The sequence below is a fragment of the Neovison vison genome, chromosome 11 (assembly GCF_020171115.1).
Source record: "Neovison vison isolate M4711 chromosome 11, ASM_NN_V1, whole genome shotgun sequence".
In the NCBI taxonomy this organism is placed as follows: domain Eukaryota; kingdom Metazoa; phylum Chordata; class Mammalia; order Carnivora; family Mustelidae; genus Neogale; species Neogale vison.
In genome coordinates, this window is record NC_058101.1 from 109397655 (window position 1) to 109415811 (window position 18157).

Genomic DNA, 18157 nt, shown 5'->3' on the forward strand with positions numbered 1-18157 from the left:
CTTTGCATCACTTCTCCAGCACAATTTTTTCTCTTGGTTGGTTGCTGGATGTCTGCTTGCTGAGCAGAGAAACAGCAGACAGCTTTAGCCCCCTCACCTCTCTGCCCCCTCAGCCACTCGTGTCCTGGAGGCTCTGTGGGGTCTGCTGAACAGCTCTGGCCCCAGTGTCCCTCTTTCTGTCCTTGTCACCAGAAGCTTGCCTGGTCCTTCACAGCCTCCTTTCTCATAATCTGTTTCAGCAAAAAAGTTGGGAAAGAGTAGGAGTGTGGGGATGATAGGAAGTGGAAAGAACCGTGGGCGTGAACAGGACGTTGGTATGACTGAGGTGGGGCTCTTCAGAGTCTTGGAGGTGAAGGGGAAATTCTCCAGGTGCATGGGCAGTCACCACCTTATCTGTGGCCCCAGCCTTCCTGAGTAAATTCTTATTGGCCACATCAGCCAGAAGTCTGCCTTTGGCTGCGGGTTGATGTTACTTAAAATCTTCTGAGACTGGTATTTACAAAGAAGGGTGAGCACAGATAGTGTTCCCTAGAAAACTTTCAATCCAGTTTTCTTAATGGGAAATGATTTTCATGTCCTAGTCACCACCTCCAGGTCCCCCTCCCCAACTTCCTCTTTGACCTCGTCATCAAAGACGGACACATCTGCTATTTTACCCCATAAAGTAGGTGCAAAGAGGATTTAAAGCAGTGTCTAAATTTGTCTAAATCCAGAAGAAAGGAATGTATTGCATACAGCATGAGGGCCATAGTGACAGATGACAGTCGATCTTCAGATACTGGGATAGTTTATCTTTCATGGTGACGAGGCTTACTGGAGGTGAGGGCAGGTCATTGCTCGGGAGTGGGGCGGTTCGTGAAGCCAGAGAAGCGCATTAGGTCGCAATGTGGGTCTAATGAGAGATGCCTCTTATCCATGTTTGCTTATTGGCTTTGTTGTTTAATTACCAAATGGACCAACAGAACCTCTAAAACGTGATTATGAACAATTCTTAAAAATCCTTTCTTGGAGTGTAATAGGCTATTTGCCAATCTTAAGGAACTGAAGAGTATCTGCTTTAGACACGTGTAAAAACCCAGTGTAATCACACACCTTTTTGGAAGGGACCATTTAATGACATATGACCAAAATAGCCCTTTAAACTGTTCTCTGTGTGTCTTTTGTCTTAGTTTTCTGTGTTCCTGGGAATTATTTTCTTCCTGGAGCTCACTGCTGGGGTTCTGGCGTTTGTTTTCAAAGACTGGATCAAAGACCAGCTGTATTTCTTTATAAACAACAACATCAGAGCGTACAGAGATGACATTGATTTGCAGAACCTCATAGACTTCACGCAGGAATATGTAAGTTTAAATTTGGTCTATTTTTAAGTTGAAAGCCTTGTCGGGGAATGAACGTTGCTCCTGGCTCCTGGCCATGCCGGCTGGAACCTACCTCTGATTTTGCCACATGGTTTTTTTTTGTTGTTGTTGCTTTACTTGTATATTCATTATTTTCTAACCTCCTTTCTGACTTCCGTGATTTATATCCTAGTGAAAATGTCCTTTTTTTGTTTAATCTCCATTTCTACCAAGTACGAGCGACAAAGAGAGCCTCTTGAACGAGATTATAAGCACACGTGCTGTTTCCACGCCCTCTCTGGAGTATTGTTTTGCTCTCGGTGTAACATGTTACGTGGTGTCTCAGGGGGATTCTTTCTTGCTCCTTGCCCCCTTTTTGGCCATCCTCTACACTTCATGGCTCCTAATAATCCACTCAGCAATAGAATATTTGTCCCCAGAGCTCCTAAAACATGCCTGTCCAAACCTTAGAGCACACCCAGTTCTGCACAACCAAAGTTGAGCAACTTCTAAGCCCCCATGACCTCTAGCAAGTGAAGAATCTACCCCCCCCACCCCGCCTTCTGAACATTACTAGGTGACATCCCCTGGCATGCAAATGACGTCGCAGATGCCTCCTTTGACTCAGAACGGAAAAAGGTATAAACAGGAGGTCAGAAATACAGATCTAGTGCCAAACTCTAATTAGCTAAGTGACCTCGGGCTAACGGAACCTTGACCTACTTCCCTGGTTGTACAGTAGAAATAATAACAGCTACTGTTTAACTCAGGCGAGTATTAGGACACTCTAATAAGACATGTGTGGTTTTCTAAGAGGCTGAAGGTGTTAACTGTCCACGGGTGTTGAGGTCTTTATTTGTGTGCCCTGAGAAATTGGACAGGGGTGTCTGTGACCTTAATGTTTGTGGCAAAACTTGGGGGGCAAACAGAAGCCCAGGGGACGAGTGGCTGTCTTTCTGTTGGACAGCTTTGCAGGGGGAGCTGGGCGGGGGTTCCCTTTGATAAAGAGAGGAGATGGTTGCATCTTGCATTGGCACTTGCCCTGTGGGAGCCGTGCTCCTTCGTTAGGTACTCAGCAGCGACTGGGGCTGTGTTGCTGACCTGGAGTGAGCTGCAGCTCGGGTGTGAAGTTAAGCGCTGGTTCATGTCCTTGGCAGACCTCCCTGACTTGTTACGTCATAATAGATGCAGGCGCACACCTTGCCAAGTATTGTTGCTGACTAGTTTGCATGAAAAATCTGATGAAGCTTTGCAGGTGGACCTGGAGATGTGCAAGCCCAGCCCTCGGAGGGCCAGATGAGCTGGAAGAACATGCGTATACACATTCTCTTGCCCTGCTGTCTACTTTATATGGAAATACTGTTATTTCATGTGATTTTATTTTTCTATCGTGGAGTGTAATGTGTTGAAGTAGCTCTTGGGCCTGAAAGCGAGAAAATGGTCAAGGCTTGATGTTTACTTAACTCAGAGAGGGTAGAGCTAGTCCAGAAGGGGAGTGACACAGGGCCCTCTGGAGCAACCAGTCCCTGTACCAAGCCCTTTTGAGACTCACTGACTTCAGCAACTCATTTTATACATATTTTAATTAGAGGATGGAATACTGTTTTTTATTTTTTTTAAAGATTTTATTTATTTATTTGACAGAGAGAGAGAGACATCACAAATAGGCAGAGAGGCAGGCAGAGGGAAGGGGGAAAGCAGGCTCCTCTCCAAGCAGAGAGTCCAATGGTGGCGCTTGATCCAAGACCCTGAGATCATGACCTGGGCTGAAGGCAGAGGCTTAACCCAGTGAGCCACCCAGGTGCCCCTGGAATACTGCTTTTTAAAGATTTTATTTATTTATTTGACAGAGATCACAAGTAGGCAGAGAGGCAGGCAGAGAGGAGGAAGCAGGCTCCCAGCTAAGCAGAGGGCCCAGTGTGGGACTGGATCCCAGGACCCTGGGATCATGACTTGAGCCAAAGGCAGAGGCTTTAACCCACTGAGCCACCCAGGCGTCCCGGATGATGGAATTTTTTAAGTTAAAATGTAAATTCATGTTTTTAAAAAAAAGTTCAGAATAGTAACAGGTATATAATGAAAAGTAAGCCTTGAAAACTTGGGGCAGTAATGAGTATGTTCTCTGCTTCGATTGTGGTGATGGTTTTACAGTGATACATATGTCAGATCTTACAAGATTGTGCCCTTTAAATATGGGCGGTTTATTGTATGTCAATTATACTTCAATAAAAAGGATTTTTACAAAACCATTAAGGCTGCAGAGACCACGTTTTTAAAAGGTCAGCCTCTAACTCTCCCCCACCAGGCCCACTTGCCTCCTTCAGACACTGCCATAGTTCAGTGTGTTGTTTATCCTAGAATGTTCCTCCATGCAGCCTCGCCAGGCAGATCTTGTTCGGACCGAATCTGCTCTGCAACTCTTGCCCAGTCTGCTCTTCCAACACCTAACCCTGTGGGTCTCACCAGCCATTTAAATCACAGGCTAGCTAGCACATCCTTACAGATCTTGAGCCCGAGTCATTTTGGAAGCTTTTATAGGGCCCCCTTTGGTTTAGTTTGGTTGAAAAGTAAATTCTAGGCAGAAGAGAAGGTTAGCGCTGGCGGAAGCTGGGGGGTGGCCGTCTGGCGGTCGTGAGCGTGGGCACCCGGTCGTCTCCCAAGTCGAGATGTTCTAATTCTCTCCTGTTTGCTCTAGTGGCAGTGCTGTGGGGCTTTTGGAGCTGATGATTGGAACCTAAATATTTACTTCAATTGCACAGATTCCAACGCAAGTCGAGAACGATGTGGCGTGCCATTCTCCTGCTGCACTAAAGACCCCGCGGTGAGTGAAGGCCCGCGGACTGCCGGCCAGCTCTGCACGTCCCACCAAGAATTGGGGCTGGGGGAGGGGCAGCAGGGATGAGCAGAGTGACTGTTTTCTAGAAACCTGTTCTTACCTGCTCATTCCTCATTGTAGCCCCTAAAGGGGGCATAGCGCTCACATCTTCCCGGTAGGAGTAATTGTCTCTGACATTATTCAGCAACACGCGTGGGTTCTTTTTTGTTTTTGTTTGTTTTTTAAAGATTTTACTTATTTATTTGACACACACAGAGAGATCACAAGTAGGCATAGAAGCAGACAGGGCGGGGGGGAAACAGGCTTCCTGCTGAGCAGAGAGCCCAATGTGGGGCTCGATCCCAGGACCCTGAGACCATGACCTGAGCTGAAAGCAGAGGCTTTAACCCACTGAGCCACCAGGCACCCCCACGCACGGGTTCTTATTCTCAGCCTTCTTGGGAGTTGGCTCAATAAAAATTAGAACGTTCCTACTGGCCGTGTCATCATCATCTTCCCTCTTTGGGTGAAACAAAGGCCCTTGGGAGCTTAAGCAACGTTCCCAAGCTCACACTGCTAGCAAATGATGGAGCTGAGCTTTAGGCCCAGGAAGCCTGCCTAGAGCGCCTCTCATTCCTTCCTGAGGAGAGGGACCCGCTTAGGTGTGAACTCTCTGCATTGGCTGGGGGGCAGTGACCCTCTGCTTCCTGACTTGGTTCTGGGGGGCAGTGTCAGAAATTGGGGAAAAGTCTGAGGTGAGATAGGGCTAGTCTGCTAGGGAGGAAGACCACAGCTGCCTGGGCTCTCATTTTTAATGATGAGAACTACAGTTAGTGTTTTATTTAAGAAAAGAAAAAATGTTGAACCTGTTCTTAACCTTTTCACTGTGGGTTTGGTTGGGTGTTGGATCAGACTGGCATGTGAGATGACTTAAAATGCCCAGTGCCTTGTTGGAAGTTCAGTGCTCAGGAGTGAGCACTGAAACAAGGGGGAGAATTTGCTTCTGCATGTGTCTGTTCCACATTCTTAGGTCTCCCGGGCCGTCGGTAGTCTCCCCCAGACCGCCCTTCTTGAAATCAAGCAGAGCCCTATGGGTGCTAGTGGATCAATGGCCATTTCCCCACGCGAGGTGGAGCGTGTGGGGCTCCTCAAAAGGTGGCATGGTCTTGGTGTGGAACAGCGGTTCTCGGAGAGCTTCAGAGCAGTCTCTGGGCTGTTGGTCTGAAAGAGACTGAGAATCCGAAAGGACTGTGCTTGCTCCCCTGCTCTGAGACCTTGCCGGGAAGCCCACCTCTCCCACTGGCTCATGTCTTGATTTCCTGTGAGGAGGCTGGCAGACAGGAGAGTGCCCAGCACAGAGCCCTGGATGTCCACTCAGGTGGCCTTGTGCCAACCAGCAGGTACAAACTGTTCTGTCTCCGGCTCCTGCCCTGGGTTAACATTCCATCAGAAGAATTATGAAGAGTGTCAGAAGGCATCATGCCTCCCCTTTCAACTACAGATACTCTGGGTAGAGATTTCTCATTCCACAAATGCCTAGCTAATAAAATCCACTCAAACCCTGCAGAGGGGAAAAATAAACAAACCTAAAACAGGAGAACCCATGTTTCCGATTGGACCTGTGAGAAGTCAGGTATCTGTCAGTGTGATATGTTGTTGGGACATTGTTTTGTTTTTTAATTATTAAAGTAATGCATTCTCATTGAAAAACCATTAAATGATGCAGAAGTTTATAGATTAAAATGTAGAAGTTCCCCCAGAAGAACATAAATGAAGGTAGTCATTGTGTTCTTTCCCCATGGTTTTAACTATGTCTCTGTTTTCTAAGCCTTGTAAGTTTCCTAAGGTTGTCAGTAACACACTTGCTACCCTTATATTTCCTGAGCCTCAGTTTTATTCTTCTGGAATAGAGGGCATATTTTAACACCTACTTTTTTTTTTTTTTTTTTTTTGTAAAGATTTTATTTATTTACTTGACAGGGAGAGCAAGAGAGGGAACACAAGCAGGGGGAGTGGGAGAGGGAGAAGCAGGGTTTGCCAAGCAAGCAGGGAGCCTGACACAGGACTCGATCCCAGGACCCTGGGATCATGACCCAAACTGAGGCAGTCGTTTAGCAACTGAGCCACCCAGGCACCCCTCCTACTTCTGAGGATTGTTCTAATAATTACTTGGGATAATGTATCAAAATGTTTATTTAACCTGGTGCCTAGGACATCTGCATGCCCAAGTATGCATTCAGTTAACTACACTTAACAGGGATCTTCTGCTAAGTCGTAGGGGGGTTTGCATCTGTTGAGTGAATTTCACCTTTCTGTTTTCTTTCTCTACCAGGAAGATGTCATCAACACTCAGTGTGGCTATGATGCCAGGCAAAAACCAGTAAGTGGAATCTCGTCTTGTCACTTAGCACAGAGGGTGTTGGAGGAGCTTTTGAACTTGCATGGTGATGCTGTGCTCTCCTCTTCCCTTGTGAAGGAAGTTGACCAGCAGATTGTAATCTACACGAAAGGCTGTGTGCCCCAGTTTGAGAAGTGGTTGCAGGACAATTTAACCATCGTGGCTGGTATTTTCATAGGGATTGCATTGCTACAGGTAAGACAAATCTCCATGGTGGATGTCACAGGGAAATGATGCCCTGGGAGAGCCCTCGCCGTGACTGGAGCTCTGCTGAATCGCCTTCGTGTCACAGTTTTTAAGACACATCGGAGGGCTGGGGAACAGACCTGAACTACCTGGTTTGTATTTTATTTAAAGCTCTGATTTTAGATGCTACCATCCTGAAATACCTTAGGAAATCTTTTTTTCCTTTTCAAGATGAATTGATTGGGTTGGCAGTTGCCTACTGGCATTCCAGTGTTTCCATGGGCAAAGTAGTCACTGCCTTGTGACAGGTCAGGAAGGCAGGGATGATTGGAAGTAGATCCCAGTGGCAAGATTAAGACTTTTTAAAGAGTTTCACAGACATCCTTTGTCCCTTTCTCTCTCTGGACCATCTTGTCAAAGTGTTAGTGAGGGAAAGAAGCATGCACTTTTCCTCCTAAGCAGCCCCGAGAGCGGGGGGTTTTAATCTTGTAGAGCTAGAATATTTTTCTTAAAGGGTCACAAATGGGGCACAGTGGTTGGAAGAAATTAAAGGAGACCTAAATGAATGGAAAGCCATTCCGTATTCATGTTGGAAGACTTAATATTGTTAAGGTGGTAGTACTCCTCAAATTGATCTACAGGTTCAGTGCAACTCCTATCAGAATTACAGCTGCCTTTTTTGCAGAAGTGGACAAATCCTAAAATTCAGGTGGAAGTGCAACAGACCCAGAGTAGCAAAACAAACTTGAAAAAGAGCAAAGTTGGAGAACTCACTTTCTAATCACAGGCTTACTACAAAGCTACAGTGATCAAGGTGTACATAAGGTTGAACATACAGATCAGTGGAATAGAATTGAAAGTCAGAAATAAGCTCTGCCCCTATGGTCAGTTGATTTTTGACAAGGGAACTAAGACCAGTCAAGGGAGAAAGAATAGTCTTTTCAACAGTGTTGGACCAACTGGATGTCTGTAGGCTAAAGAATAAATTTGGACCCCTACCTCACACCATATATAAAAACTAACTCCAAATAGATCAAAGACCTAAACTTAAGAGCTAAAGCTATTAAAAAAAAAAACTCTTAGAAGATAGTGTAAGTGTAAATCTTTGTGACCTTAGATTAGGCAGCATTTTCTTACATAGGATACCAAAAGCACAAGCAACCAAAGTGAGTAGGTAAGTTGGACTTCATCAAAATTTAAACTTATGTGCTAAAAGGATACTACTAAGAGAAAAGACAGTCCACAAAATGAGAGAAAATATTTGCAAATCATTATGTCTCATTGGGTTCTAGTGTCTAGAATATATAAAAAACAACTAAAGAATAAAAAGACAAGCCCAATTTAAAGATGACCAAAGGAACTTTTTTAAAGATTTTTTTTTTTTTTTTTTTAGTTAGAGAGCATGAGAAGGGAGAAGGTCAGAGGGAGAAGCAGACTCCCTGTGGAACTGGGAGCCCCATGCGGGACTTGATTTCTGGACTCCAGGATCATGACCTAAGCCAAAAGCAGTCACTTAACCAACTGAGCCACCCAGGGGCTCCGACCAAAGGATTCAAACCAGATATATCTCCAGAGAAAGTATAAATAGCCAATAAACACATGAAAAGATGCTAATAATTAGATGTTAGAGAATTTCAAATTGAAACCACAGTGACATAGCACTTACACATACTAGGATGGATGTAATTAAAAAGGAAGATAATAGCAAATGTTGGCAAGAATGTGGAGATATGGAAACCCTTGTACATTGCTAAAGGGAATGAGAATTGTAGTCACTGTGGAAAAGAATTTGGCACTTCCTCGGACTTAAATGGAGTTCACATAAGACCCAGCAGTTCCACTCCCAAAAGAATTGCAAACCTGCTTACCAGAAAGCTGGACAGGGACATTCACATAGCACCATTCATAACAGCCAAAAAGTAGAAATAGTGTAAATGTCCATCAGCTGATGAAGGATATACAAAATGTGGTTTATCCATCTAGTGAATATTACTCAAGCCATCAGAAGGATTGAACTACTGGTACATGCTACTGTATGACTAAACCTTGAAAAGATTCCACTGTGTGAACCCAAAAGACTACATACTCTATGATTCTATTCATATGAAATGTCCAAAGTAGGCAAATCCAGGGACTGAAAGTAGATGCGTGGTTTCCAAGGATGGGGGAATGGGGATGCCTGCTACTGGGTAGAGTGTCTCTTCAGTGTCATGAAATGTCGTGGAATATATATATATATATATATATATATATATTTTTTTTTTTTTTTTTAAAGATTTTATTTATTTGACAGAGATCACAAGTAGAGAGAGAGAGGAAGGAGCAGGCTCCCTGCCTAGCAGAGAGCCCGATGCGGGACTCGATCCCAAGACCCTGAGATCATGACCGGAGCCGAAGGCAGAGGCTTAACCCTCTGAGCCACCCAGGCAGCCCTGAAAGCATATATTTTATAGTATATGAATTATTTGTCAATTTAAAAAAGCAAAGATAAGGAAAAGGAGATTCATTGGCCAGGGAGAAGCCTGCTGAAGTGGAGTTTCACTGTTTGACTCTTTTCCTTCCTTTGTCAGATTTTTGGGATCTGCCTGGCTCAGAATTTGGTTAGCGATATCGAAGCTGTCAGGGCCAGCTGGTAGAGCCCTGCCTCACTGCTGTATGACACTGGACGGACCCAGCCTTCCTGACCCTCCAGCGTGCCCAGCCAAATCCACGCTGCAATCCCACGGGATGGAACTTCCGAGAACTTGGTTTGGGGCGGGTACAACTGGGAAATGCTGCTCACTGACCGAATTAAAAAGATAACCAGTGTGAAAGTCCTTGCGCCGTGCATCTCTGCTGTATCCATGGATTTATGGATGGTTGGATGCTTACCAAAAAAGAAAAAAGGGAGGGTGAGGGACCCAGCTGTACTTGAATTTGTGGAACACACAGTCTTGTTCTCTCCTTCAGTGGTCGGAGGGCTGGGACAGGCGGTTTTTGCTTTTCGTCAGACCTTGAAGGGACTTTCTGGTCATGGCCTAAAGAAGTGCATCTTTTCTAAAACTCAACCCCTAACCTGGGAGGGCTGTGAGGTTTTTTGTTGTGTTTTTTTTGTTTTTGTTTTTGTTTTTGTTTTTGCATCCCTTCACTGTACATTTCAGGGACCTGTTAAAACTATCATCCCGAGAAGAAAACAGCTTGTCTTTGGTTCAGATGTTGTGATCACATTGAACAAGTCATGTGGGTGGGCACGCCTGGTCCCTCCCGGAGTGTCTCTTTCAAGGGGACTTGTGTGTTTCATGTGTATGGAGTAAGGGCTTTGGAACACTTATGATGCTGAATTTTAACAGGACAGATTGTTGTTCTCAGTAGGCCTGAGCTGTATTTTCTATGAACTTCAAGGAGAAAATGAGGTTAATGGAGAGACATTAACTAATACCCCTCACTCCAGCCCACCAAATTAGTTGTTGAATTCTTTGGAAACTGGAATATTCTGCATTTTGTTCTGCTTTTTTGTGTGTGTTTTTGTTTTTGTCTCCCAAAAGTGAGAGAGCTAGGATACAGTTTCTCTTAAAGCGTTTTCTTACTCAGCTTGAATATTAATTATTTTGGTGTACTCTCCCTGCATGATCTGTGAATCTGACTCTACCAGCTCCTCTTCCTGCCATCTTTCCTACAAACATTTATAAATGTTATTTGGTCAGCATTTATTTCATAAGTTCACCACCCTGAGCGGTGTGGCGTGTCCTCTGTGGCCAGGGAGGGTCCCGTCGGCTGGGCTATTGCAAGTGCTTCTGTGGACTCCACGATCCCTTTACCCTATCAGTCTTTGGGGCCCTGTCTGCAGCCCCTCCCCCCCTTTGAATGGAATTGAACCTAATTCTGAAACAGTGTTGACACAATCAGAAATACCCTAATATTTTTTTTCTTCTTATTCTGGTTTCAGTTTGCTTTTATTAAAACAAACAGTGCATGGCCAGAGCTCCTTCTGTTCTCATAGTGCAGACTAACTGTCAGGATGGTAACAAAGCACAAATACTTAGGAAGGCAGTGCATTGATGGGGCAAGTGTTTTGTGACCCAAGGTGGGAAGCCACTTCCAGGTGCTGCCACTACCTGTCCCCACCGGCCTGGGGAGGGATGAATTTTGCCCTCCGATTTGAACCCAGCTGGTTTCTGCCAGGAGGTCCCTCTCCCGGGGAGCAGATCATAGCCTGTGGAATGCTGGGAAAACCACAGGTGTCTTTTGCAGTGATGACCCACTTGCCAACACAAAACTGGGCTTCCAGCGAGCAGGCTTTATGGAAACTTAGCAAGGTTTTCTGTTTTAGCCCCATGGTGCATCATGGTGGCTGATGAACGTGTTAAATCTCCTCAGAGGAAGGACAAAGATTCTTTGAAAATTGTGTCCGGAGTGTGGGTGCGTGTACGACTGCATGTGTGTTTTTGTGTCTCTGTACAGTTAGAGATGTTCCTTCCATATCCCGGCTGGAAGATGATTCTGTGTCATCTCTGCCTCCACGCAGTTGTCATTCTGTAGTGTCATTGCAACCTGGAGAAGACTTGAGCCCCGCGGTTGGCACTCCTGTCTCTTTTTATTACCTCATTCTCCAGTGAACTCCATCTGACCAGTTGATTCAGAATCGGGCAAGATGCCCTCCCTTTGGCACATCCAGTGAAAGGCCAATCGGCAAGTCCAAGTGAGTTCTAAATTTTAATTAATCACCCTTTATTTTTTACACTTGAGAGTGGTTGTAATTAAGGCTGTCATTAATAAACTGGTTCTTCCTTACACGGAGTTATGTCTTTCTTCGTTACCTATCTTGGAAGCGCAAGAGTCTCTAATCCAGTGGTTCTCAGACTTTAGCGTGCGTCGGAATCAGCTGGAGGGCTTTTGAAACCAATGACTGCGTTTGCCTCATCCCCAGATTTTTGGATTTAGTAGTTCTGGGGTGGGATGCGAGACTTTGCATTGCTGAACAAGGTCCCAGGTGCTGCTTTTGCTGTGGGTCTTGGAGGCAGCTGTTGGAGAAGCATCACTCTGATCTGTTCTCTGAGGGGGAAAGTAACCTTTGGGGGTTTAGGAGGGAAAGGTCGTTTTGTGCTGCTGGGTCCAGGACATCTCTCCCTGAGGTCACCACCTGCTGGTCACAGTCACCTAGAGGCCATGTAAGACACAGGTGATCAGCCCTTGCCTATCAGGGTTTTGGAGTTGGGGAGCCATAGCCTATGATTTTAAGGAGCTCCCATTAAAAATTGAATACACGGGGAGATTCAGGACCCATTATTTTGGTAACATTCACAAGTCTTTTCTAAGAAAATAATTTCTAGTAGTCCCTGAGAGCAGTCTTAAAAACGCATTTGAGAAGAGCCAATAAAAATGTCCTTTTTTTGTGAATAATCACTGTAGAAAGTCTTTAAAACTATTCAAGACTTTTTTCAAAGATCAAATGTAAACAAAATTTTAAGGCTCATACAGAATTCTCAGACCCAAGTATGTCCCAAGACTTGTTTGAGAAACGTTTTACTTGGTTTCCCTGGGGTATTTGAGACCAAAATGTAATCCTGACTTTAAAGAAATTTGTCAGTGCCAAAGGGAGATAAACAATACCCCGTTGAGTTTCCTGAGCTGTGGTGTAGAGCTCGATTATCTACCTCTGTGAGGTAATTGGCCCTCCTTGCTCACAGCAAACAAAGCCAACAAAGAAAAACTACAGCTCTTAAGTAAAAGGATGCTTTGTTGACAAAACTCCAAACTTACAGGAAGTTTCCTCCCAGTTTAGAAGGTAGTCTTGGGAGGATGGTTATTAAGTTTCTCTTTATCTCTTTTGTTTGGCTGCTACAAACATCACTGCTTCCACGATTTAAAAATACCTAATAAACTTTTTAAAAATGAACACAGGAATTAAAGTAGAATTTTGCATCATGAAGCACTTCAAAGAGAAGTCTCTTACTGTTTTCTTCCTCCTTTCTTCTCCCAAGGAACAAACCGTTTTGTTTCCCCGCAGCCTCCTTCCTGCGACAGGTCCCGGTCATCCTTCTCTGGAGGGGATTCTGAAAAGTGTCTCTTGGCCTTTCCTGACTGTGCAGAATGTTTTCTCATTCATGCCCTGTGTGTGGGTGGGCAGGAGGGGAGCCGCTCTGGCCTTCTGTGGAGTCCGTCTCTGTCGGGTTCCGACTTCCTTGGACAGGAGCCCTGGGAAGCCGGTGGGCTGAACAATGAGGAGCCGGAGCCCAGTGACCCGGCTGGCCCACCGCGGCTCTCTTGTCATTTATTCAGGGAAGCCCTCTTTCCCTAGGGAAATCTTGTTTAGACCTCCAAGGAAGAACCGGAAACCTCTCCATAAACACTGGCCACTGGGGGTTCCTGGCCAATTCTCTCTGGGAAGGTCATGGGGCAGCTTCCAGGTGCTGCCCTCCCTGCAGTGAGAAGCCTAATCTTTGAGAAGGAAGATGCACAGTTGGCCTGATAATGCAATATTTCTGGCTTTCTGGTGACATGCTAAAATCTCTGAATGACGATACGCAAGGCACATGTATCTGGGTAGGGGTAGGGGGCAGACGAGAGAGGCCAAACTCTGCACAAGGACCAAAGCCATCTTTAGTCTTACCTTTGCCTTCTCTCGTTTTTTGGAGGAGTTTGTGACAAACGTAGAGTTCATAAAATGAGAGAAGTCCTCATTTTTAGGACTTGTTTAATTTGGGGAATTAAATACAGCTTCCTTTGGCTTGTTCATGCAACCAGAGAAAACCTAAAGGAAGAGCAGGTTAGTGTATGGGTTTCACACTGTGTAAATATACTCCGAAAAGAGGGCAGCATGCAAGCAAGATAGGGCGTCCCATGTTGTTGTTTTTCATCGAGTGTGTAATTGCGTTGTAGGCGGGAGAAGGCCACCGGTTCAGTCTGGAGCTCATCTTCATAAATTAACTTTTGCAGAGCAGATGATTTGACAGGAACGTTTTAGTGGCCTGCCCCCTAGTGGTGGCCATGTGAAATGACTGACTGAAGCTGGAATAGTTACTGCGGGAATGAAATCACTCTTTGGAGAAACTTGAGGGTTTCGTAACATGGCTGTGTTTTGTGTGCTTTGGGTTGGTAAGTCTTTCTATCCCTTTACACACTCCTGGAAGTGACATAGCTTGTTTTGGAAAGGGAGAGAGCAGGGTGCTTAGCTCCTTTCCCCATCTATGTCCTGACCTTGCTGCTGGGACTTCACAGGCCCCTGGGGCAGGGTGCGTGGAGGTCAGAGCTGGGCCCTGCCTTCCTGCAGAGACTCAGACGCAGCTTATGAGAGAGGCAGGGGCTGGCTACAGCTGCTCCTCTGCAGGGCAGGCAATTCTCCTGAATCCGTGCCAAGGACATCTCTTGTATTTTCCACTAAGAGCGCCCACATGGATCGCCTGGGGTCTGCTTTGATCTGCAAGTCTGTAGCTTCGATTTTAAAGAAGATTGGTAGGGTGTTGGGGTGGTCTGGATCACCAGTTGTATCTTGTGTTTGAGGCGTTTGTTATGGGTTGAACTGTCTTCCAAAAATTCATGTATTGAAGTCATTACCCAATACAGCAGAATGTGACCTTACCTGGAAACGGAGCGGTGACAGATGTCATTAGTTAAGATGAGGGTCCTACTCAGTGGGATGGGGTCTTCTGAAAAGAGGAAATTTGGACATGGATACACACAGAGGAAGAAGGCCCTGTGAACTTGGAATGCCAAAAACTGCCTGGAAGCCTGCAGAAGCTAGGAGGGAGGCAAGGAACGGATTCTCCCTTGGAGCCTCCAGAAGGAACCAGTGTTGCCAACACCTTTGGACTTTTGACACTCCAGAACTGTGAGACGCTTTCTGTGGCTTAAGCCACTGACTTTGTGCTACTTTGTTACTGTAGCCCTAGACACAAATACAGAGTTTGCCTGTTTAGTGCCCCTTTTCAGGATAGACGGGGTAGGACTGCTCTGAGCTCCGCGTGCTGCTTTTCAGCAGGAGGATGGTCAGTGTGTATGGGCCCTGGGCAGAATGCCTCCCTGTTATTGTTTAAACGGATGCACCTGAACACGGGTGTGTTCACAGTGTGGGGTGTGCTTTATGTGCTTTAAGCTCTTAAAAAGAGTCTCAAGATGTTTTGTGGGACATCGTTAGCATGAGGAATGCTTTTTATTACATTACAATTGAAAATGCTGGTCCTGAGCTGTACTTAAATCAAAGATCTTCAATGTAACTTGGTAGGACGATTATTTTACAAATAAAACCGCTCTATTTCCATGATGTGTGCTTTCTTGAACTCTGGTTACTTCGTCCCTGGTTCATGGACACCCTGCTCTAAGACGGTGCCTGGGGGACTGTCATCTAGCCCTTGAAGTGACAGGTGGCCTTTACGCCAAGTTACTATGTTCCAGGTACTGCTATGAGCACTCCGCATATGTTTTTGAGGAAATGGAAACTGGAGGAGACACACATGGAATTTAGACTTTGGCCTGAATTAAACTGCTCTCTTCCAAGGTGGTGCTGGTCCAGATGGGAAGATCACGCACAGGGCAGTGGAAGAAGGCATCAAGGAGGAAGACAGACTTGAGCAGGGCCCCCCTGGCCAGGGCAGAAGAAACCATCCAGGGCAGGAGGAGGAAGGTGAGTGCTGCTGGGGAGGTGGGGAGGCCCCAGGAGTGGGGAAAAGTGCTGATGAGCAGTGAGAAAGTCAAGCACACGGAGTCCTGGAAGTGTGGTCCGGAGCCTGGCATGTACCAGGACCTCAGAAACCCGCCAAATGAGGGGCCTTTGTAACCGAGGCGGATGGTCACCACCTCCTTCTGGGAGGAAGAGGCGTCTGACAGAAGGGGAGGATTTTGGTAAACCATGTCTTCAGGTACAGAACCCCCAGCTTTGGATGAGAATACTTAGAAAATCATTTCAAAAATTTGCCAGGATTGTCTAAGTGTTTTGTGGAAAGCAAATAAAATGACAGGCACCACATCCATACCCTCCCATGGAGTCACTGAAACTTGACAGACAAATGGCCTCAGAGCTGAGCAGGGCAGAGCAAATACCTTATTTCCTCCTTGTTTGGGAACCCAGCTGTTTCCTCTGTCCAGTTCCACTGTCCCTGTGAGAGGTCTATGGCCCGGGAGCTGGCAGGGTGAGCACCAACGTGTTTCAGGGTTGGGGGGCATCGGATTGAAGCAGGTGGAGGTTGGAGGTGACAGTCTTGTTCTTTTTCAGGTTGAAGCCAGAGAGTAGCGGTTCTCAGCAACAGATACACACTAGGATCACCGGGGAATGTCAGACAACATCAAACCCAAACAAAAAACCAATCCAAAATGCCACCATGCAGCCCTTCCCCACACCCCATTTTTAAGCTCCCAGGTCATTCCTACTGCGCTTTCAGCATTTCTCAAACTTACATGTTAAGTGAATCACCGGGGTCACCTGAAGTCCCCTGGGACTGATTGAGCAGGGCTCTTGAGTGGGGGTGGAGTTCCTGGTTCCAGCAGGCCCCAGAGGACACTGCTGTCATCCGAATACCACATTTTGAGAGGCAAAGACAACAAAGAGGTAGGCCCTATTTACAGGAGTGCAGAATTCATGCCTTAGCATTGACATTTCTAGAGGACATCTTTCCTAAATCTGCTAAGTTAAATGTTCAGGTCTGGGAAGGAAAATGCAGGGTGACGGTAAATAGGCAATATGTGTACATTTGTTAAATATATCTTATGCTTATTACAGAGGAAAAATATGTTCAATGTAGGAAATACAAGAAAATGAAATACATAGTTTTTATATTTTAACATCTAGAGGTCTGTACTCATATAGACCCACAAATTAGTGTGTCTTCTCATGACTCCTTTGTTTTAAATTGTTTAATACTATTTATGCTGCTTTAGAGTCTGCTTTCTTCAAAATAGAGTATTTTCAGGATCAGTGACTATTTCATACCATAGATATTTTTTTCTAAGGTTTTATTTATTTATTTGACAGAGATCACAAGTAGGCAGAGAGGCAGGCAGAGAGAGAGAGGGGGAAGCAGGTTCCTGTCTGAGCAGAGAGCCTGGTGGGGGGCTCGATCCCAGGACCCTGAGATCATGACCTGAGCTGAAGGCAGAGGCTTTAACCCACTGAGCTACTCAGGCGCCCGCATACCATAAATATTTTTATGGTCACGTAGTATTCTATTGTATAGATCAGGGGTTCTCAAAATAGGCAACATGAAAATAAATGCCCAGGCACTTTTGGGGGCTTCCCAAGACCCTCACGAAGAGTCCATCATGTCAGCATTATTTCATAATAATACTGAGACATTTCCTCCTTATTATCCTTCCTGAGTGCACAGTGGAGATTTTCAGAGGCGTGTGCTGTGATCATGCCCTCACTCTGCTAGCTAATGGAGTGTGTACTTGGTATTTTTGTGCTTTAGACCTTTCTCCCTTTTAATTTTTAATATAGTAAGTATTCATAGAATATCCCATACAAACAGGAGTTATTTGGGGCCTCCACCATTTTTAAGTGTTAAAGGATCCTGAGGTCAAAAAAGTTTGAGTAGGGGCGCCTGAGTGGCTCAGTTGGTTGGACGACTGCCTTCGGCTCAGGGCGTGATCCTGGAGTCCCGGGATCGAGTCCCACATCAGGCTCCCAGCTCCATGGGGAGTCTGCTTCGCTCTCTGACCTTCTCCTCGCTCATGCTCTCTCTCACTGTCTCTCTCTCTCAAATAAATAAATAAAATCTTTAAAAAAAAAAAAAAGTTTGAGTAATGCTGGTGTAGATAAACTATAACCAACCAATCATCACTGTTGGAAAGTTAGGTTCTTCCCAGCTGAATAAAGTGGCAGTCAACTCTCTTCCACCTGTCTTCTGTTTTGTGCATCCATAGCCTCCTTACAGTGGAAAAATTGAATCAAAGGATAAACACAGCTAATTTGTGGCAGCTGTAGTTAAGCCTTATTTCAAGCTGTGTACAGTCAATACCTTACTAATTGGAGGGCAAGAGGGGGAAGAGAGAGTATTAAAGCAGATAGGAAGAGTTGGGGCTTATCATTCCCTTCCAGGGCAAAGGACAACCTCTATGAGATGTCAGTTTCTTTCTGGACTCTGATGGAAAGAACTGGAGTCAAACTGGGCATTGGAACACATGCTTTAATGACTCAGTCACTGCCAATAGGAGGCTGGTCACTCGCTAAGCCCGCAAAAACAAGTCACCAAATAAATGTTCAAGATCTTATTGACTTTATTCAATCATTTAGGTTGAAGAATCGGGCAGCATCTTTCCAGCACATAGAAATATGGAGCTCTGAGTAGCTGTACAAAATGAGAGTGTTCTATCAGCAGAAGAGAGTGGGAACAAGAAGGTTATACTAGCGAAAAGTGGATTGGTTGTGTGCAGGTCGGTTTCCTTCGGGGGATGGCAGGTGTCTGTCAGGCGCGTGAACATACTCTTGTGATTAGATAATTCTTGGTTGAT

The 18157-nt window shown here is 45.4% G+C and overlaps 1 protein-coding gene across 1 annotated transcript in view; it reads left to right on the plus strand.

Annotated features, from left to right (window-relative positions):
- TSPAN5 (tetraspanin 5) overlaps positions 1-14975 on the plus strand; it is a 176183-nt gene extending 161208 nt beyond the window's left edge. The window contains exons 4-8 of the mRNA XM_044224437.1: positions 1170-1340; positions 4033-4158; positions 6485-6532; positions 6629-6745; positions 9307-14975. Coding sequence (XP_044080372.1) covers positions 1170-1340; positions 4033-4158; positions 6485-6532; positions 6629-6745; positions 9307-9372 — 528 coding nt within the window. The 3' untranslated portion in view covers positions 9373-14975. The remainder of the gene's footprint in view (positions 1-1169; positions 1341-4032; positions 4159-6484; positions 6533-6628; positions 6746-9306) is intronic.
- Positions 14976-18157: the final 3182 nt, after the last annotated feature.